Genomic DNA, 22,919 nt, shown 5'->3' with positions numbered 1-22,919 from the left:
AAAGAATTATATGAAGAAATATATCAGTGAGAGGTTTCTTTGAATAAAAAATCAACTTAGTAAAAACAGCAACAGTTAAGGAAATTAATACAATTGAAAACAACCAATACGTGAATCCAGATTTTCAGGGAAAAACTAATAAGATCCTGGAATTTAGTTTTATATAATTTAGTTTTGAACCAGAGTGCTGTTTAGTTTCTTTTCCCAACTAAAAATTATTAATCAGAATAGTGAAAAATTGAAGCAGCCTACCTGTTCATGACTATACAGTGTCCTGTCCTCCCCTCCATACACACATTCACAAATCCTCAAGTCAACGGATGTAATTATTACTAATGAATACACACAAGTACACAGAATTGTCAGACTAGAAAGCAGTGTTTCTGATAGCCACCAAATGCAGATACAGCTGACCCTGAATACCGCGGATTTGAAGAGAGTGGGTCTACTTAGAGAAGGGTATTTTTCAACAGTAAGTACTACAGTATTACAGGCCGGGTGGAAACTGCAAAGAAACTGTGGATACAAAGGTGACTATAAGCCAGTTACATGAGGATTAACTCTCGTGTGGTTCAAGGGTCAAATGTATCTTCAGATTTATTCTATCTCAAATATACAGATTAAATAGTTCATATGCTTAAAGCTGTTGTCTTTCTCTAGGAGGATGGTGAAGCACCTGATTCAGTACCTTTAATAATCTGCGTAGTACACAGAACTTCTTCAACCATATACACGCACACAACCCCATTCTAAATTCTGAGGTTACAGAAAGCTACGGCTTGCTACAGGAATGCTGGGGATGAGAACAGACTCAAGCAGGTGGCAGGGGGTCCGAGGTGGCCAGGGACAGCCATATGGCCAGATACACTCTTGTCTCCCAAGTTCTTGAAGAGGGACCAGAACCCTTAACATTTCACCCCACTTGCTTTCCAAAATGTAACTGAGTGTCTCAGGGGTGATGCAAGAGCGGAGACACGCCGTTCCTGTGCACGTTTAGGTCTTAGGGGAGAAGAGAAACAACAGTGATTTATCACAGCCTACATTCATTGCGTGCTATTTAACTCCTCCTTTAGGGGCAGACAGTATTACTATCCTCAATTTTACAGGTAAGAAAGTTGCGTTTTACAAAGTAACTTGCCCACGTGGCTGTTGGTGACAGAGCTGAAACCCTGCCTGCCTGATGCAAAGGACTCTGCCACCAGCTGCTGTGATCCATCCATTGGGCAGAGACCACCTGAGGTATCAGGAGTACAAAGTTGAGAAACTGGTAGTTCCAGGTATGCCAGGTAACAGAGCTTTCCTTCATAATTTATATCTGTACCAAAATTACTTTCTAAATAGAAAAACAAAGCTTAGAAAATAAAGAAGCAAGGAAAATATTACAAGCAATAGACACATGCAGACATGCATACAGATGGCTACTGTCTCAAGTTCCTACAGAAAGACAGTAGCAGTAACATTCCTATTACATGTATCTCATTTTAAAAACAATATATAAAATCACAATTCAAGACAGAATTGAATATATTTAAAGGCAAACTTATAGCAGAGTTAAAAATAAATGATTCCCCTTAAACACAGCCTGGAAAAGTTTTATCACCTTCAGATAGGAGACTTTCTTTGGCCTCCATTTTCTTTGGGGGCAAGAACCCATGAGTCAGGAGGACATTCATTCCCCCACTACAGGGAAGGAAAAGAAAGGAGTTAGATCAAACACTGTTTTCAGATGCTCATGGAGAATAATTGGGCCATTGAAGACAAAAAATTTTAATAGACATTGAAAACTTCATTCTGAAAAGTCACATCAACTAGATTTTTGAGAGAATAAATGATCATGAAGATTTCAGCCATTCCCTAAAGATGTAATTTCTAAGAGTACATACATAGAGATATTCCAAGTGTGAAGCAGGGAGAGAAATCTTTTAAGAGAGATTATCAAGGATCAAAGTCCTACTGAAGAGACTTTAGTTTTTGTTTTTTAAATTAAAAAGCAAGCTCCCTCTTCTGATTTTTTTCAGTAAGCCTAAGGGATAGTTTGAGAAAATACCAACCTTTTTCTTTGAAATTCCAAGGTTCACACAATCCTGGCAGCTCTCAGGATCTTGTTGCGGATCTGAACAGAGTCACAAACTAAAAGAATAGGTCGGGAAATGTTAGATCTACCTGAGGCTGTGGTGGAAAGCCTGTCAACAGGATGCTACACTTCCTGTCGCATAGTCCCTGTACGTTTAGTTAACCAATCACTACCATACTCAGAGAGAAATCCATGAATCTTCCAAAAATCATGTATTTGGAGGCAAAAATTGTTTTCTCTGACCCATCTCTAGAGGAGAGGAATCTCATCTCCTCCTGTAATATTAAAATATGTGTCTTCTGGCCCAAGATTAAAAGCAAACCAAAACCCAGTACTGAAAGAACAACTCAATTATAAGTTAAAAATCTACAAAAATTTTAAAAAGTAATTTGAGCAAACTCTGTATCTAGCCAACCTATGTAACCACAAGACAGACGCTAAGGCCTCCCTGCTACCCTGCGTCTATCTGGAAGTGAAGTGTCCTGAGACTTTAAATGAATGTCTTTGTTATCAGAGGAACTGAATTGGAAAAAGAAGCTTTTCAATGAAGGGTTTCTCAAAAACTTACTCCCTGCAGAGAAAATGATTTACCAGGTTCAAACAAATGCACTCACCAAAATCACCCTTATAATAATCAAACACTTCCTGCTGTACAGAGCATTCATAAGGTATCTTATTCAAAGTTTCTAATTCCCTTTAAAAGCAAGAGGACCTGTGAACCCCACTGAGAGAAGCAGTCTGTAGAAGCAGGATATAACCTCAGTTAGAACCACACTGAAGACGATGACTCGAGAAATCATTTTTCTTAAATGAGAACTGAAAACCCCTCATGTTTTGCACCCTAGTCCCCCCCCACCGCCCACACCAAAACCGACCCAGAATCACCACCAATGTATTCCAGAGTACAAGTACTGATGATCTGCCTGGAATCTATGAAAACATTTAGAGACATCTGCTTGTTGCTGGAAGCTTTACAGTTTGGAATTGGGTTGCTGCACAAAGGAACGACTTAATTTTCATTATACAGTCACAGACATTCCACAGACCTCTAGTGAAAAAGTATAGAGTTCTGAAACATACACTTCTGTGGTATAAATGTGCGGCCCCACAGTATAGACATGGTGATTGAGTTAATAAAGTTCCAAGTAGTATATTAATTTCATTTTCAAATTAATAAAAGAAACATAAAAAATATATGAAGTTAATTTGGGTCCAGAAGTAGCCTTCTGAAACTTAGCTTTCGGGTAAACAAGTTGAAAACTATCCTACTGCCACATATAGTTAAAAAAAAAAAAAACAAAGGGGAGTACCCTACTAATGATACATATTGTTAAAATTGTAGGTTATCTTCACTGTGTCTGATGATATACCATACGGAAGGACAGATATTAGAACTGGAAGGTGACCTGACATGATCATATACTCCAGTCTATCTTCATGATTAAGAAACCAAAATCAAAAGAGATCTGGAAACTCACCCAAGGGTGTATGACTTGGAGAGGCAAATCTCGGATCTCCTTATGTGAACAGTGTTCCTTCCACTATAACCAAGCTAATTTTACGAGTGAACAAGAAAAACAGTGGCCACCCTATGGAGCTCCATCAGTGCAGCTGCTTCAGTACACAGCGGGCAAGAAGACTTCTCAGACTGTTATGTACAGAGCTCTATCCATGGAGAGGCCTACCAGGCTGCTCAGTAGCTCAGTTTCTACCCCATTTCAAGACTATTCTGCTTATATCTGCTTCGGATATTAGGTCTGTATATAAGATTTCCTGTGGGGAGGTCGGTGGGGTTGATCTGCTTCTATAATCCAATGGAAAAGCAATCTGCTGCTAAAATAAAATGGAAAAGCACTGAGGCTTTTAATTTCATTTGATGATTTGATTAGCGAATATTGTTTATAAAGAACTTTCACCAGTTGGATGCCACTGCTGGCCTCAAAGGCATAGCCTGCAAATTTGGTGTTTTGAAAAAGCAACATAAGTTTCTCATCACACCTAACATTTGGCTTCTGCCCTTGCTGTCTCTTTTTAAGAGACTGGCACACATATAAAATTGGCATTCATGAACTTAATCAGAAAATCTTCCATAACCTTGTTTTGTTGCCTCCCAAATTTCTTCCTCATGTTTCTCTGAACACCTTTTTGAGGTACACTGTTATGACTCTTGGCTTACACTCATAGGACTCTTGGCCATTCCTTTCACATGAGAGGTACCTAGTAAACATGCACAGCATTTTCTTACACACAGAACACGCGAAAGATGAACAAAGGCAGTGGTCTGGGAGACAGACCTTCACACTTTCCTTCATTCTGTGACTGCTTTCAGGATACTACCCTCTTCTGTGACTCGCAAATTCTGTTAAAGCTTTGGGGAAAGTTAAAAAGCATTAAGACAAGAAATACTGCCAGGTTCCAGCTGTACCGAAGAACATTTTCTTTCTCTCTGCTGCAATGATCTCAGCTGCTCTACAAGGACACGTGTATTTAAAGCATGACAGCCAATCCAGAATAGTTACTCATGAACCCAATGATTAGCACTTAACACAACTGCAACACAGAGATTCAAACTGCTCCTCCATCCCCATGTTCTGCAAAGGGAAATTCTGGTTAGATCTCTCGAAAGAGATCTGTTTTCAGGGATGACACTAGTCAAGGCAGGTTTTCAGGCAGTGCCTTGGTGAAGGGGTGGGGGTACCCTCAGCATCTGTTACACTGTTAGTGGAAAAACACTCTGAAACCACAACCACAAAGCTGCCAGGTAGGAAGCAGAACCAGCCTCACTGGCTGAGACCATGGCAGAGAGTCTCCAGGTTTAAGATATAAAGAAGAACAGTTATATTCACCTGAGATCGCAAGCAGCATTTTCCTTCTGGCACCAAAAGTCGTGATTCCCAGCTCCTTCAGATCCTGATCTGTGAGAGTGAGGAATGTCTGAAGATCGATCTGTGGGTGAACAAGTAAATCTATGGTCAATATAGTAAGTGCTTAGTTCTTCCTTGGTATAAGTTCAACCAACTGCTATACTTATTATGCTTTGCCGGCTTCCAAAGAACAATGGTCGTGGTACAACCACCACCGAAGGGACAACAGTTAGGTCATAAAGGTGGTCAAATGAAACCGATGATTCTAGCAGAAGACTCTGTATACTTAGTCTTACTGCAACACACTTAGGTCTTAGCATCCTGGAAGCCAAAGCAAAAAGGGAAAAAGAAATGGCACAGTTTTTCATGCCCTGATAAAGAATATATACCCGTCCAGAAGAGAGAAAACATTTCTTAGTTTTAGATTCTGACTCAGGTAAGTATATCTCCATTAAAAGGGACTGAATAATACCATATAGTGTATCTCTAAGTGTGCTCTACATAAAAATGAGAGCAGAATTCACAGTGTAACTCAGACCCATGATTCCCTTGGCTCAGTCCAGCTGACCATCTCTGAGAGTGGCATATATGAAGTATTCCAAGAGACAGTATAATTGTACTTCCTGGCATCGGCAAAAATGTGTGGAGGGAACCACCCCAATAATCCCATCCTGCCTTGAAAACCACTAGAGGGGCAGAAAGGCAATGGGCTCTGAAGCCAGAGAGGCTTGGGTTCAAGTTCTGATTCTGCAATTACTCGTTGTGGGCACTCAGGGTTGATGATACCTCACAGGGTTGTTCGGGGCATTAAACATGATCCTAGATATAATGAAGTGTGTTCGCTAAAGGGGTAAAATAGTCAGCAGCTATGGTTAGCAATAATGTATTCAGACGTATCATCTATGAAAGTTGCTAATCTTCATCCTGCTTACAATATATTAAATCTCACATGGTTACTTAATGGGGGATTCCTGTTAAGTCATATCTGTATATGAGAAAATATCCTATATGAAGAGAACAGTACCAAATTTCAACACACCTGAAACTAGTAAAATACACTTTTTATTCAAATTATATAGCAATTAATTTGAAATTTTCTGTTTTGATTTTGAAGGTTACATCCAGATCTTGAAAATCCCTTTCATTTATCATTTGCAACAGGTCTGGAGATATTTTTTTTTTTAGCAATTCTATCCAGTGAAGACACAGGGATCCTCAAACTCTTTTTAAAGGGCCAGAGAATAACTAGTTTAGGCTCACCAGGCCAATACTGTCTCTGTTGCAAGTACTCAAACTCCATTGATTTAGCTCAAAAGCAATCATGGGCAATATGAAGTCACTGAGTTGGTATGGCTGTGTTCCAACAAAATTTTATTTACAAAATTAGGCAGCAGGTTGCAGTTTGCCAGTATGACATTATGTTTTCTTCCTTTTTGAAGTAACTAGATAGCAAGCACCCATATTAAATTAATTTATGTGCATCTTCAAATAGGAAATACAGATTAAAAACAAACCCAGGGTATCACCAAATACCATCTAGTTACTTATTTCTAAAACCTGATGTGCATGAACAAGTTAAAACTCCTCAGCTTTGAGCTTCTCAATTAGCCACCTGCATCCAACCAGCAAGACTAAGTAAATAAATGCAGGTCTTTAGTGCACAGATGATGAATGTGTTATTCAACTTAGAAAATCTTTGGCTACATGAATACTAATCTAGATTTAGAAAAAAGGAAACAAAATAGTTGTCCTAAAGTCCAAAATACACATGACAACATTTGGGGAGTGTGAAAAGAACAAAAAAGTTCAGCAATTAAACTTAAATTATGGACAATACATTAAATTTATGCTATAAAGTGCCTAATAAAAATCATAGATTCTTTGACTAATGCATGCCAGGGAATTACTGGCATATGCTCTTCCCATAAAGTAAAGCCAACTAGCATGAAACTTGGATGATGTCAGGATTTGGAAAATAGATACATTTAGAGAACTATTCTCTGAATAGTTTCTGGTGCCTTGACAACATGACAACATGATTAGAAAGAACCATGCTTAGGGGGTCTTCTCCTTATGCCAGTGCATCATGGCCATGGCTGATCAGTTTGACCAAAATCCATGGTAGAGATGTTTCAGAAGACATCTTAGTTCTGTCTCAGTTCAGACAAAACCCAAACAGTAAATTAATAAGTTAACATCTATAAAAAGCACATTATATTCTATGAGATCACTCTTCCGTAATATAATTAGGATGGCGTCAAAAAATAACTATGGTTATTTATTTCAGATGCTATTAACTTTTAAGTGCCACAAATAAAGATAACAATGATGAAAGAACAAAATCTTCTTAAATATAGAGTTGCTGCCAACCTTCAGGAAAGTACGAGTCAGAAGTTAATGTGAATCACAACACTCATCAGGTCTTTTAGCTAAAACTGGCGAAGGATAGCTGTGTGTGTTTCTGCAAGCACAATTTCCTCTATTTCTGCCATCCTGTGTTTACCAGTTGCACTAAATAAACTAGAAATGACAATTTTCTTGGCAAAAACAAGCTATGAGACTTGAATAAATGCTCAGTGAAAGCACAGTCATAGGTCAATGAGGGATTTCCTTCTAGAAGTCATCATACATACAACCAAGACAAAGACGCCTGGGAAAATAAATACCGACTGACCTCTTGTTGCTGGAAGACGTCTGTGTATTTGCCCAGGCCCAGTTTGCTGAAGAGCTCAGGGAGGTCAGAGCCTTTGAAAGAGCTGCTCAGGTTGCAGCCGTTGCTTCCTGTCAGCGAGGAAATGCAGTCCATGTAATTGCTGCTGCTGAGATAGTGTTCCGCTGAAGGCAGAGCAGAGACAGGCGTGAAGTGGGAATGCCCAGAGAGAAGACGGTTTAATTAAAAGTTTTAATCACTCAAATATTTCAGATTCATTGTTTTGGGCTGAATAGAGCAGTTGCTACAGAAACACAGCAAATCCTTTACTGAAACATTGGCTTTTCATTAAGGAAATGCTGGTAATTGCTTTCAGGGAGGCTCTTGCCATTTAAAATGGTACACTTGGGAGACAGCAATTCAGCAACAATGTCTCTGTAGTTAATAATCATTAATCATATTCTCCCTCAGCATTCAGAAACATTTGCTCTTTATAATTGATTTGATGTGAATTAAATGAGGAATTGGAAGGAAGATCCCTAGGACACAATAAAGGTAAGGAAAGTTACGGGCTCCTCTTGCATGCAGGCTGGGCCTCTGTATCCACACTTGTGCTTTCCTATGGTCAAAGAAATTCTGTGATATTACCACATATAAATCCCATTTCCCTCCAACATAACTGGGCAATGAGTTCCTGAAATAGAGTGCTCCAAAATGAAGAGGAACATGTGAAATGAAAAGAATGATGCTGGAGTTCCTGCGTTTAACTTACAACAAACATATCCACCTCTTAGGGGAAATTCTAAGACATTTCAAACTTTGCCTGGATTCTCCTCCTGATCTGGCGGGTAAAGATTTCTACGTATTGTCTGTGGTTCTCAGACCCAATGGCATGCACAGCTGGGTGACAGACTAATGAGCCATACCAAGTATTTGACCAGATACCCACACACCGTGCAAGGGCAGCTTTGGAGAATCTAGCAGAGCTGTGCAGCCATTCCTGTCCCTCTAATCAACAATTAACTCTCCTCCCTTTGGGAATTCTACCAAAGATGCTGCTTTGGCAAGGATTCCCAGAGAGATGAGGGCAGAGGACACTCACCGAGCTAATAAGATCCATCTAATCTCCTCTAGGATCAATGCATTCAGCAAATCTAAGAATGTTCTGTATGGCCACTCATCATTTTCTCTGGTTGTTTTCATCTCCTGGCTCAGAAGTCCTAGATAGGTCTCAAGTGGAAGGAATTTCTTCATAAGGTTTCTCTTTCTTTTAAAAACAGATGTTTTATCTCTTTGGGGAAGAATATGTAGGGGAAAGGATCTAGGACCAAAGTGAAGAGGCCCTGAGCCCTGGAACACTCCACCAATTGAAGGTAAGACCCCAGAATCACTAAAAAGACTGAGGAGTAATGACCAGTGAGGTAGTGGTTCAAAGCTGATACAAAACCGAGTATGATGATTGCACTGGAGCGACTCCTGGACTTGACAAAACGGAAGCAGGCTGGCTGACCATACAACTTGCTGTCCCAATGATAAATTTACTCTCTTTAAGGGGAAAAAAGGCAACCTCAATGTCCATCAACAGAGGAATGGATAAACAAAATGTGGTACATATATACAATGGAATATTACTCAGCCACAAAAAGGAACAAAATTGGATCATATATAAAGATACTGATGGACCTAGAGACTATCATTTTGAGTGAAGTAAGTCAGAAGAACAAATATCATATATATTAATGCATATATGTGGAATCTAAAACAATGGTACAGATGATCTTTTTTGCAAAACAGAAATAGAGACACAGATGTAGAGAACAAATGTATGGACACCGAGGAAGGAGTGGAGGGTGATGGGATGAACTGGGAGATTGGGACTGACATACATACAGTATTGATACTATGTATAAAATAGATAATTAATGAGAGTCCACTATACAGCTCAGTAAACTTTACTCAGTGGTCTGTGGCAACCTAAATTAGAGGAAATTCCCCAAAAGAGGAAGTATATGTATACGTATCACTGATTCACTGTGCTCTGCAGCTGAAACTAACAGAACATTGTAAAGCAACTGCACTCCAATAAAAAATTTTTAAAAACGAGAATAACAGTGGAACAGTTGGTATAACAGGGATTCCCAGAGAAAACCTATATATTCGTGACTTTGAAAAGGGGGTCAAGAAAATTACCTAAAACTTTTTTGATCAGTACAGTAGTCATTGGCAACTTGTGGCAATCGAACACCTGAAATCTGCTAGTGGAAACTTAAAATTTTTCTGTAAATGTGAAATAACACACCATATTTTAAAGACTTAGTACACAATGACATCTTAGAAAGCAGGGAACTAAAATGGATGGGAATGGGTGAATTTAATTCAGATGACCATTATGTCTACTACTCTGGGCAAGAATCCTTAGAAGAAAGGGAGTAGCCATCATAGTCAACAAAAGAGTTGGAAACACAGTACTTGGGTGCAAGCTCAAAAATGACAGAATGATCTCAGTTCATTTCCAAGGCAAACTATTCAACATCACAGTAATCCAAGCCTATGCCCAACCACAGATGCCGAAGCAGCTGAAGTTGACCGATTTTACGAAGACCTACAAGATCTTCCAGAAGTAACAGCAAAAATAAATGTCCTTTTCATCACAGGGGACTAGAATGCAAGAGATACCCGGAACAACAGCAAGTTTGGCCTTGGTGTGCAAAACGAAGCAGGGCAAGGGCTAACAGTTCTGTCAAGAGAACGCACTGGTCACGGCAAACACCAATTTCCAACAACCCAAGAGACGACTCTACCCATGGACATCACCAGATGGTCAACACTGAAATCAGACCGACTATGTTCTTTGCAGCCAAATATGGAGGAGCTCTATACAGTCAGCATAAACAAGACTTGGATCTGACCGTGGCTCAGATCATGAGCTCCTTATTGCAAAATTCAGGCTTCAACTGAAGAAAGTAGGGAAAATGACTAAGACATTCAAGTATGACCTAAATCAAATCCCTTATGATTATACAGTGGAGGTTACAAATAGATTCAAGGGATTATATCTGGTAGACTGAGCGCCTAAAGAACTATGGATGGAGGTTCGTAACATCGTATAGGAGGCAGTGACCAAAATCATCCCAAAGGTAAAAAAAGGAAGAAGGCAAAGTGGTTGTCTGAGTAGGCTTTAAAAATAGCTGAGGAAAGAAGAGAAGCAAAGGGCAAAGGTTAAAGGGAAAAATATACCCAATTGAATGCACAGTTTCAGAGAATAGCAAGGAGAGATAAGAAGGCCTTCTTAAAGGAACAATGCAAAGAAGTAGAGGAAAAAGTAGAGTGGGAAAGTCTAGAGATCTCTTCAAGAAAATTGGAGACATCATGGGAATATTTCATGCATGGATGGGCAGGATAAATGACAGAAATGATGAGGACCTAATAGAAGCAGAAGAAATTAAGAAGAGGTGGCAAGAAAGCACAGAACTATATAGAAAAGGTGGGATAACTATACAAAAACGTGGGATAACCACTATGGTGTGGTCACTCACCTAGAGCCAGACATCCTAGAGTGGGAAATCAAGTGGGCCATGGGAAGCACTACTCAAACAAAACTAACAGAGGTGACAGAATTCTAACTGAGCTATGTAAAATCCTAAACCAGACGATGCTGGGAACATGCTGCACTCATGTCAGCAAACTGCAAAACTCAGCAGTGGCCACAGGACTGGAAAAGGTCAGTTTTCATTCCAATCCCAAAGAAAGGCAATGCCAAAGAATGTTCAAACTACTGTACAGTTCAGTTCAGTTCAGTCGCTCAGTCGTGTCCGACTCTGCGCGACACCATGAATCGCAGCACGCCAGGCCGCCCTGTCCATCACCAACTCCCGGAGTTCACTCAGACTCACATCCATCGAGTCAGTGATGCCATCCAGCCATCTCATCCTCTGTTGTCCCCTTCTCTTCTTGCCCCCAATCCCTCCCAGCATCAGAGTCTTTTCCAATGAGTCAACTCTTCACATGAGGTGGCCAAAGTACTGGAGTTTCAGCTTCAGCATCATTCCCTCCAAAGAAATCCCAGGGCTGATCTCCTTCAGAATGGACTGGTTGGATCTCCTTGCAGTCCAAGGGACTCTCAAGAGTCTTGCTCATTTTGCATGCAGGCAAAGTAATGCTCAAAATCATTCAAGCTAGGCGTCAGGAGTATATGAACTAAAAACTTCCAGATGTGTAAGCTGGATTTAGAAAAGGCACAGGAACCAGAGATCAAATGCCAACATTCATTGGATCACAGAGAAAGCAAGGGAGTTACAGAAAAACATGTACTTTTGCTTCACTGACTGCACTAAATCCATTAACCTGTGTGGATCATAACAAACTGGAAAATTCTTAATACCAGTCTGGAATACCAGACCACCTTACCTGTCTCCTGAGAAACCTGTATGTGGGTCAAGAAACAACAATGGAACTGACTGATTCAAAACTGAGAAAGGAGTATGACAAAGCTGTCTACTATCACTCTGCTTATTTAACTTCTATTTAAAGTACATCATGCCAGGCTGGATGACTCACAACCTGGAATCAAGATTGCCGGGAGAAATATCAACAACCTCAGATATGCAGATAATAAAACCACTCCAATAGCAGAAAGTGAAGGGGAACTAAAGAATTTCTTGATGAGAGTGAAAGAGGAGAGTGAAAATGCTAGCCTGAAACTTAACATTAAAAAAGCTAAGATTATGGCATCCAGTCCCATCACTTCATGGCAAATAAATGAGAAGCTGTGACAGATTTTATTTTCTTGGGCTTCAAAATAACTTCGGACAGTGACTGGCAGCTATAAAATTAAAAGATGCTTGCTCTTTGGAAGGAAAGCTATGATAAACCTAGGCAGCACATTAAAAAGCTGAGACATCATTTTGCCAACAAAGGTCCATACAGGCCAAGCTTGGTTTTTCCAGTAATCATGTACAAATGGACCATAAAGAATGCTGAATGCCCAAGAATTAATGCTTTCAAATAGTGGTGCTAGAGAAGACTTGAGTGCCCCTTGGAAAGCAAGGAGATCAAGCAAAGAAATCAATCCTGAATAGTCATTGGAAGGACTAATGCTGAAGCTGAAGCTTCAATACTTTGGCCACCTGATACAAAGAACCAAGTTACTGGAAAAGACCCTGATACTGGTAAAGACTGAAGGCAAAAGGAGAAGGGGGCGGCAGAGGATGAGATGGTTAGAAGGCATCACTGACTCAATGGACATGAAGCTGAGCAAACTCTGGAAGATAGTGGAGGGCAGAGGAGCCTGGCGTGCAGGAGGCCATGGGGTTGCAGAGAGTTGGACACAACCTAGGGACTGAACAACAAAAAGACATTTACATCCTTTCTTACACTGAGGACATGCTTTGTTGTTCGTGTTTAAATGATAATACTTTACAGATGCTGAATTAAACAATACATCAGTAAAAGTTTAAAAATATTTTAAAATACTCTTAGTGATAAATATTTATTATGGTACACAGCTTTTTAAAAAAAAATTTGGTTTTATCTTAACTACTTACAGTAGTTACCCCAGGCTCTTAAAACATGTGACAACAGCTAAAGAACAGTGCTTCTTTAATCAATCTTTTTAAATTAATGAATCCCCTATCTTAACCCTAATCCTTAATTTCAATGCAGCTAACTTGCACAGTCAATTTTAATTATCTAGTGTTAAGTGAGAGGAAAGGGGATAAGGACAGAGGAGAGGCACAGAGCTAATTTATGCTGGAAGATAAAACGGAGATAATTTCTACCCTGGCTATCCGTCTGGCCCCAGCCTGCCTCTCAGCTCCATCCTCCTGTCAGTGGTGGGTGACCTAGCCCAGGACGAACTGGAAGACTTCAGAGGCTACCGACAGTACACGTGGTAAGAAAAGAATAGACCCTGGTTTCTAATCTGGAGTTGGCTGACAGCATGGCCTGTTTCTCCAAATCTGAGACTCTGACAACGTGGCCCACTTGATTGGTGGTAACAACCAGCTGTCACTGTTTACTATGCTCGTTTAGATCACCTTTCTCCAAGTATTCTTCAAATAGTCTAAGAGATGTGTTTCAGGACTTGACATCAGGGGCATATCTTGTGATTCCTCCATCAGTTCTTGTCTGTTGACCTATTTATACAGACATGTGGGTGCTGTTACAGACACAACCGCTTGACTCATGCTGAGTCTTAATCATATCTGTTCAAAGCCTATGCTTTAAACTTTTTATGTAGCTACATCTTGTCAACGTGAAAAATCTTCTCTTCACACGGGAAGACTTTCTTCTGTTGTCCAAGACAGAGTTAATTTGATCACATTCTGCTCGATTCCTTTACATTTCTGCCCTTTCCTCATCATCTTGATGCTTGTGTGTGCATAACTCATTTGTATATTCATTCTACAAACATTTACCGAGCACCTCCCAGTGTCAGACACTGTTAGACATTTGGGAAGAAATAACAAATTCAGAAATAAGGCATAGCCTCCTGTAACTGGGATTGTAAACTGGTGCAGACACTATGGAAAACAGTATGGAGGTTCCTTAAAAAATCAAAACTAGAACTGCCATACCCGGCAATTTCACTTCTGGGTATTTGCCCAAAGAAAACAAAAACACTCATTCAAAAGGATATATGCACCCCTATGTTGACTACAGCATTATTTACAATAGTCAAAGATACAAAAGCAACCTAAGTGTCCATCAACAGATGAATGGATAAAAGGCGTATATACAATAATGTATTAGTCACAAAACGAAGTCCTGCCACGGGCAACGACATGGACGGATCCAGAAGGTATACTGCTAAGTGAAATAAGTCAAAAACAGAAAGACAAGTGCTGTATGATCTCACTTATATGTGGAAGCTAAAAAAAACAGAACAAAGTGAAAACAGACTCAAAGATACAGAGAACAAATGAGCGGTTGCCAGAGGGAGTTGGGGAGGTGAGACAGATGAAGGGGATTAAGAGGTACAAACCTCCAGTTATAAAATAAAAAAGCAACAGGAATGTAACATCCAGCATAAGGAGTATGGTCAGTAATACTGTAATAACTGTACGGGAGTTACTAGACTTATCACGGTGATCATTTCATAATGCCTGCAAATGTAAACTCACTTACACTGTATACCTGAAACATAATATTATATGCTAACTATATTTCAACTTAAAGAAAGAAGGCACAGCCTTAAAGAATGTTTGGTGCATGGGCAATAAAGTTTACTGAATGAATAGATCCCCTGGCTTGTGGATCTCCAGTTCTACACAAAGAGACAGTTATGCAAATAACTGCACTTCACTAAGACAAATGCGAGAGCGCAAGCGTTTACGCAATGCGGTGAACGCGGAGAACCAACAGCCTGCTTCCCTGGGAAAACCAGGGAAGGCTGCTCAGAGGAGGTGACATGTGAGTAATGCAAAACTCTTAAAGGCATGAAGCCCAGAGTTTATACTTGAACATCACACTAAACCAAGTAAATTAAAAGCAGATTACATCTAAAACCATGACGAAAAGTCAAAGCTCACTTGATTTGTTCTGTTTACGCTTGGGGCTGCCAATGGAAGCTGCAAATTCACCATGACTTGCAGGACCTATTCCATTTCGGTCTCTCCAGTTGTCAGATTCGCTTCCACTTCCCAGGTGCTCACGACTGTTGGACCTCGAGAGGGACATTGATGAACCCTGTAAACAAAGCCACACAGGGAAAATGCTTAATAAGGTGAGTTTCCCAGAGTGGGAGGAAGAAAGAACCCACATTAGACCCCTATCATCTATGTCAGTTGCTGGCCATGGCAGTTACCCAGAAATGCATATTCTCAAGAACAGGGTGTGGGACCTGTTTATAGTCTTTTATTCCAGCTACCAAAAGTGTTAGTCACTCAGTCACGTCCAACTCTCCACGATCCCATGGACTGTGGCCCACCAGGCTCCTATGTTCATGGGATTTTCCAGGCAAGAATACCAAGGACACTTGGTCATATGCACATGGTGAAGTGTTCTTCTTTCATTATGAAGGTGTTGATAAGAGGGTGAGCAGAGGAGTTCTGAGTTCATTTCAGTCACTCAGTCACATCCGACTCTTTGCGACCCGGTGGACTGTATGTAGCACACCAGGCTTCCCTGTCCATCACCAGCACCTGAAGCTTGCTCAAACTCATGTCTACCAAGTCAGTAATGCCACCCAACCGCTCATCCTCTGTTGTCCCCTTCTCCTCCTGCCTTCAATCTTTCCCAGCATCAGGGTCTTTTCAAATGAGTCAGTTCTTCGCATCAGGTGGCCAAAGTACTGGAGTTTCAGCATCAGTCCTTCCAATGACATTCAGGGCTGATTTCCTTTAGGATTGAATGGTTTGATCTCCTTGCAGTCCAAGGGATTCTCAAGAGTCTTCTCCAACACCACAGTTCAAAAGCATCAATTCTTCGGTGCTCAGCTTTCTTTATGGTCCAACTCTCACATCCATACATGACTACAGGAAAAACCATAGCTTTGACTAGACGGACCTTTTTCGACAAACTAATTATCTCTCCTTTTTAATATGCTGTCTAGGTTGGTCATAGGCTTTTCTTCTAAGGAGCAAGCATCTTTTAATTTCATGGCTGCATTCACCATTAGCAGTGATTTTGGAGCCCAAAAAAATAGTCTTTCACTATTTCCATTGTTGCCCCATCTATTTGCCATGAAGTGATGGGATCAGATGCCATGATCTTAGTTTTCTGAATGTTGCATTTTAAGCCAACTTTTTCACTCTTCTCTTTCACTTTCATCAAGAGGCTCTTTAGATCTTCTTCCCTTTCTGCCATAAGGGGGGTGTCATCTGTATATCTGAGGTTACTAATATTTCTCCCAGAAATCTTGACTCCAGCTTGTACTTCATCCAGCCTGGCATTTTGCATGATGTACTCTGCCTAGAAGTTAAATAAGCAGGGTGACAATATATAGCCTTGACGTACTCCTTTCCCTATTTGGAACCAATCTGTTGTCCCATGTCCAGATCTAATTGTTGCTTCTTGACTTGCATATAGATTTCTAAGGACGCAGGTCAGGTGGTCTGGTATTCCTATCTCTTGAAGAATTTTCCAGTTTGTTGTGATCCACACAAGCAAAGGCTTTGGTGTAATCAATAAAGCAGAAGTAGATGTTTTTCTGGAACTCTCTTGCTTTTTCGATGATCCAATGGATGTTGGCAATTTGATCTCTGCTTCCCCTCTTTCCTAAATCCAGCTTGAACAACTGGAAGTTCATGGTTCACATACTATTGAAGCCTGGCTTGGAGAATGTTGAGCATTACTTTGCTAGCATGTGAGATGAGTGCACTTTTTTGGTAGTTTGAGCATTCTTTGGCATTGCCTTTCTTTGGGATTGGAATGAAAACTGACCTTTTCCAGTCCTGTGGCCACTGCTGAGTTTTCCAAATTTGCTGGCATATTGAGTACAGCAATTTTACAGCATCATCTTTTAGGATTTGAAATTCCATCACCTCCACTAGCTTTGTCCCATCACCTCCACTAGCTCACCTGGAATTCCATCACCTCCACTAGCTTTGTTCATAGTTTTGCTTCCTAAGGCCCACTTACCTTTGTCTGGCTCTAGGTGGGTGATCACATCATCATCATTATCTGGGTCATGAAGATCTTTTTTGTACAGCTCTATGTATATTCTTGCCACCTCTTAAAATTTTCCGCTTCTGTTAGATCCATACCATTTCTGGCCTTTATTGTGCCCATCTTTGCATGAAGTGTTCCCTTGGTATCTCTGATTTTCTTGAAGAGATCTCTAGTCTTTCCCATTCTATTGTTTTCCTCTATTCCTCTGCACTGATCACTGAGGAAGGCTTTCTTATCTCTCCTTGCTATTCTTTGGAACTCTGCATTCAGGTGAGTATATCTTTCCTTTTCTCCTTTGCCTTTCACTTCTCTTCTTTTCTCAGCTATTTGTAAGGCCTCCTCAGACAACCATTTTGCCTTTTACATTTATTTTTCTTGATCACTGCCTCCTGTACAATGTCACAAACCTCTGTCCATAGTTCATCAGGCACTCTATCAGATCTAATCCCTTAAATCTATTTGTCACTTCCACTGTATAATCGTAAGGGATTTGATTTAGGTTATACCTGAATGGTCTAATGGTTTTCCCTACTTTCTTCAACTTAAGTCTGAATTTGGCAATAAGGAGTTCATGATGTGAGCCACAGTCAGCTCTCAGTCTTGATTTTGCTGACTGTATAGAGCTTCTCCATCTTTGGCTGCAAAGAATATAATCAATCTGACTTTGGTATTGACCATCTGGTGATATCCACCTGTAGAGTCTTCTCTGGTGTTGTTGGAAGAGGGTGTTTTCTATGACCATTGCATTCTCTTGGCAAAACTCTGTTAGCCTTTGATCTGCTTTATTTTGTACTCCAAGGCCAAATTTTCCTGTTACTCCAGGTATCTCTTGACTTCTTACTTTTGTACTCCAGTCCCGTATAATGAGATGGACATCTGGTGGAGTTCTGAGAGGCCCCAGTAAAAAGAGTCACTCCTGTAAGATTTGGAGGAGTAGGTGCTAAGATTCCTGTTTTGGGGAACCACAAGGCAAGCCCTCCATCTGGCACAATAGAGACTCTCTGCCTAGCACCTCACCAGGACGAGCAGGGGAGTGGTGCAGCTACAGCCGGTGCTTTGAGAGGAGTCAGGCTCACAGAATGGAGGGTGGAGAGGAATCTGGATGGTCCTGTGTTATCTCACCCAAATAAGTACATGATCTGTCCAGCAAATGACAAGTGCCTGGAAATCAAAATGAACTGTCCCAAATCAAAATAAAAATAGTAATTTAAAAGGTCTCAAAGTTTACACCTAACCTGTATTTATTCATTCTTTATTCATTTATTTAATCACTATATTACAGGTACCATACTCTGTACTATATATCTATAGTATTAAGGTCAACATTTTCTGATAACCCAAGTTTTATGTTTACTGAGTAATTCCAAGAGAATCCTTTACTATTCAGGTCACTGAACTCAATTCAGTCCCACGGCAGCACACCCACAGCTGACAGTGCCCTGCTGTAACACTTCTTTCTTCAGGGCATGATGATACCACTCAGACACCACTCTCAAGACTTCCCATCTGCCCTGTGCATCCTGACTGCAGGAGCTTCCTCTCTTTTCTATTCCAAATGTCAGGTTTGGTCTTCACATTCCTCATCATCTCTCTCTACACTTTCTCCTTAAGTAATCAGTAATCACAACCTTTCTCAAAGCTTAACAACAGCCATTGTCAGGAAGCATTTAACAGGAGGCTTCCTGTGTGCTGTTTTGGATCTGTCAGGAATCCTTTGTTCCTTATTAATTCCTGAATATTCAGGAATTAAGAGGAGAGGCAAGCCTCCCCCGGGGCTGAGGGATCCAGGCATTTCCTTCGTTAGTTTTTCTATACGGTGATAAGTACACTCTTCCTTCTTGTGAACCATATGTTAAAAGTGATTATTTACAATTCTCTCTCTCTTTAATATGGATTGCCTATGTTTTGTAAGTCTGGAATTTTAATCTTTATCTTTGCTGAGAATAACTACAGTATATATGCCCACACCATGTTGATTAAAACACCTTTGCCCCATCAGAGCTCTGGTCCCCATGTCTTTCTTTCTCTTTCTTTCTTTCTCTCTCTCAGGCTATTTCTTTGGAGCGCAGAGGCCCTCTGAGTTCACTTTCCTGCCCGGGCTTCTGAGACCCTCTCGAGAAGGTGCTTTGTGCCTTCACCCCATCGAGAGGGCGCCTGAGGCCTCCATGAACAGAGCAAGCCCCGTACCAGGGGCTTTATTGGCTTTCTGCATAAACCAAGGAATATCAGCCTCTTTCTCTCCTTTACTTTCTTATCGTCAACTCTAGACCACCAGGTTCTGGTCCATTAAAGGACCACAACAAGCCATGACTGAAATTGTTACCTCTGGGTTTGAATTCTCTACTGAAATTTAGCATCACAGAGTTGCCAATCTGACACTTCCATTTTACTGTCTCACAGACATTTTAATTAAGAGTGTTTGAAACCATATTGTTCACGACCATCCCCACCAGCTACACTCAAATCCACTCCTCTCCCAGAATCCCTACATCTCAGTAAGTGATGACCATTCACCGCGTTGCTCAAGCCAGACTTCTAAGAGCCACACTCGTTCGTCCTCTCACTATATCCTATTTGTCAGTTCACCAATGTCGTACCTAAACATACCCAAATCTACCTACTTTCACCAATCTCCACCACTGTCATTAACAGCCTCTTTAATGACATGTTGATTCTTTCTTGCCTCCCACCCCAATAATCCGTTTTCCATGAAGCAACTAGGTTGTAGGTTGTTTTTTTAAATGCAAATTAGAACAAAACCATGCCTCTCTCGGCACACAGTCCTATAATAATCCCTTCCCAGTACTTAACCATGGGCTGAAATGCTCCATAATCAAGTCTCTGCCTGTCTTGCCAACCTTATCTTCAGTGCTCCACCACCCTATCCACCTTCTGCTCCATGAACTTACCAGTTTGCTCTGACTCCAATATGATAATGCCAGCTGTTTCCCTGGCCTAGTACTATTTCCCTAGATATTCACAAGGTTGGCCCTTTCTTGCTGTGTAAGCCTTAGCTTAAATGTCATTTGCTCATTAAAGCCAGCTAAAACTACACAACATAAAATAGCCTCTGTTTCATATCTATCAAGAACTTTTATTACTTAACACCTTCTGGTTAACTTTTTATATATTTCTCTCTACCCACCAAAAGAAAGCTCTATCCATGAAAGCAAGAATCTGTATTCAGGCATTGTACCTAATGCCCAGAACTGCATCTAAAACACAGGAAATGCTTATTGGTAAATATTTGCAGAATTACTAGATCTCACAGTTACCTTTTCCTACATCTATGGGATCCTCTTTGCTGACTTTTGGGAAGGGGCCTAAGGAAAGGAAGGCTCCTCACACCAAAAAAATGGGTTTTTCAGTTAAAACCATCATTAACATAATTCAACCAGATAAATTCCATGTAGCAAGAGAAATAAGAACATGCTCCAAACTGGTTAATTACCAGGAAAGAGACCATTATATAGTATTTCTATATATTTTAAAACTTCTATATCTAAACTCTTTTTGAGTATAAAAAAGTCACTCATCTAAGATCTAAGCTGATTTCATTCACACAGGTATCTCAGATCTGGCTAAACATGATGTTTTCTAAAAACATTAAATAAAAAATAATCTTGTGATATTTACCAGTTTGTTGTGATATGTTAGAAGACAACAAACTGGTAAATATCACAAGATTATTTAGATTTGTAAGGCTTAAAATAGTCAGACCACCTCATTACTCTTAGGGGTAAATTTAAAACCTTCTTTTAACTTCCGATGCAGGTTTTACCTACTCCAGAGAATACGCAACCATTTCTAATGCCTTTAAGAGATAAGTGGCAAAAAGAAAAGGAAAATCCAAAACTTTTTAGTTCTGTTGATATGTCAGAAAAACTGCAGGTCAAAGCAACCTTTTGTTTGACCTTTGCTGTCCCAGTATATCATTAAGTGGATAGGGTCATACTTTTGAGTCTTGAAGAAAACAAAAATAAGCCTCAAGCTACTTGCTTCTTATCTAAAGGAGTTCTTCGGAAAAGCCTAATTTCTCAAAAATGCCTTAAAACTGGAAACAGTCACTCAAGTCTAGTTTCTCAGTAATGTGACCAGGGTGTTCAAAGCATCAGTTTCTTGCCTAAAGCAAGCTTCCTAGAGCAGGAAAACCATGTGCCTTGATCCCCTGCACACTGGGTAACCCACACCGGTCAGGACCCATTGGCTAAACGTGCTTCCCTAGAGCATTCTACTTGTCCATTTGTTTTTGGTTTTCTTTGGAAAAGAATACGGAAAAAGAGTGTTTCTAACTACCACCTAATTTTTTTAACTTTTTATTTTGTACTGGTGTATAGCCAATTAACAAACAATGTTGTGATAGTTTTAGGTGAACAGTGAAGGGACTTAGCCATACATCTTCATGAATACACTGACCCCCAAACTCCCCTCCCACCCAAGCTGTCAGATAACATTGAGCAGAGTTCCATGTGCTATACAGACCTTGTTGGTTATCCATTTTAAATATAGCAGTGTGTACATGTCAATCCCAAACTCCCTAACTATGCCTTCCCCCATCCATCCCCCTGGCAACCATAAAGCTCATTCTCATAGTCTGTGAGTCTGTTGCTGTTTTATAAGTTCATATGAATCATTTCTTTTTAGATTCCACATATAAAGGATGTCATATGATATTTCTCCTCTGACTTACTTCACTCAGTATAACAATCTCTGGGTCCCTCATGTTGCTGCAAATGGCCTTATTTCATTCTTTTAGATGGCTGAGTAGTAGTCCATTGTTTGTATATATGTACCACATCTTCTTTATCCATTCCTCTGTCAATGGACATTTAGGTTGCTTCCATGTCTTGGCTACTGTAAACAGAGCTGCAGTGAACACAGGGTACATATATCCTTTTTGATCATGTTTTTATCTGAATATATGCCCAGGAGTGGGATTGCAGAGTCATCAATCAGTTCAGTTCAGTTGCTCAGTTGTGTCCGGCTCTTTGCAACCCCACGGACTGCAGCACATCAGGCTTCCCTGTCCGTCACCAACTACCAGAGCTTGCTCAAACTCGTGTCCATCGAGTCGGTGATGCCATCCAACCATCTCATCCTCTGTCATCCCTTTCTCTGCCTGCCCTCAATCTTTCCCAGCACCAGGCTCTTCTCCAATGAGTCAGTTCTTCGCATCAGGTAGCCCAAGTACTGGAGTTTCAGCTTCAGCAACAGTCCTTCCAATGAATATTCAGGACTGATTTCCTTTAGGATTGACTGGCTTGATCTCCTTGCAGGGTCATAAGGTAGCTCTATTTTTAATTTGTTAAGAAACTTCCATTGTGGCTATACCAATTTATATTCCCATTAACAGTGTAAGAGTGTTCCCTTCTCTCCACACTCTCTCCAGCATTTATTGTTTGCGTTTTTCTGATGATGGCCACTCTGGCTGTAACCACCCCCTGATTTTAAAATAGTGCTACAAGTGGAGATGTGGTAAATCTTATAAAAAAATTTTAAGCCCTTTCCACTTTTCCCCAGGTCCTTCTCAATTCCCACCCTGTCTCTATGTTCTAACCCATTAATTGCCCAGTTAACAATCCCTCTGAGTTTTAGCGGAATAAAGAGGAGGGCAGGCATTCACAAAAAGCAGCTGCTTCAGAGTATCAGGTCATGCCAGGTAAGGGTCTTTTTACCTCATTTTGATGGCTTTGGGCTGTATGAAAGTCCTCCACAACGCGAG

At 40.4% G+C, this 22,919-nt stretch overlaps 1 protein-coding gene and 1 long non-coding RNA gene across 12 annotated transcripts in view; one reads left to right on the top strand and one right to left on the bottom strand.

Annotated features, from left to right (window-relative positions):
- The window catches only part of LOC139180388 (uncharacterized), a 466,644-nt gene extending 462,698 nt beyond the window's left edge, over nt 1–3,946 (top strand). For 5 of the 6 annotated variants that reach the window (XR_011564644.1, XR_011564645.1, XR_011564643.1 and 2 more), the window contains 2 exons: nt 1,107–1,286; nt 3,417–3,946. This is a non-coding gene — a long non-coding RNA (uncharacterized lncRNA). The remainder of the gene's footprint in view (nt 1–1,106; nt 1,287–3,416) is intronic. The other variant, XR_011564648.1, reaches the window with a different exon arrangement.
- The window catches only part of BICC1 (BicC family RNA binding protein 1), a 347,294-nt gene that overhangs the window by 3,222 nt on the left and 321,153 nt on the right, over nt 1–22,919 (bottom strand). For 5 of the 6 annotated variants that reach the window (XM_070782051.1, XM_070782050.1, XM_070782054.1 and 2 more), the window contains exons 18-20: nt 15,118–15,274; nt 7,613–7,773; nt 4,921–5,020 (exon numbers count right to left, since the gene is read on the bottom strand). In XM_070782051.1, coding sequence (XP_070638152.1) covers nt 4,921–5,020; nt 7,613–7,773; nt 15,118–15,274 — 418 coding nt within the window. Of the gene's footprint in view, nt 1–2,051; nt 2,131–4,920; nt 5,021–7,612; nt 7,774–15,117; nt 15,275–22,919 lie in introns of all 6 variants that reach the window. The other variant, XM_070782052.1, reaches the window with a different exon arrangement.

Source organism: Bos indicus, chromosome 28 (assembly GCF_029378745.1).
Source record: "Bos indicus isolate NIAB-ARS_2022 breed Sahiwal x Tharparkar chromosome 28, NIAB-ARS_B.indTharparkar_mat_pri_1.0, whole genome shotgun sequence".
Classification (NCBI taxonomy): Eukaryota; Metazoa; Chordata; class Mammalia; order Artiodactyla; family Bovidae; genus Bos; species Bos indicus.
Note: the sequence above shows the minus strand (reverse complement) of the source record. Positions and strands in the feature narration are given on the sequence as shown.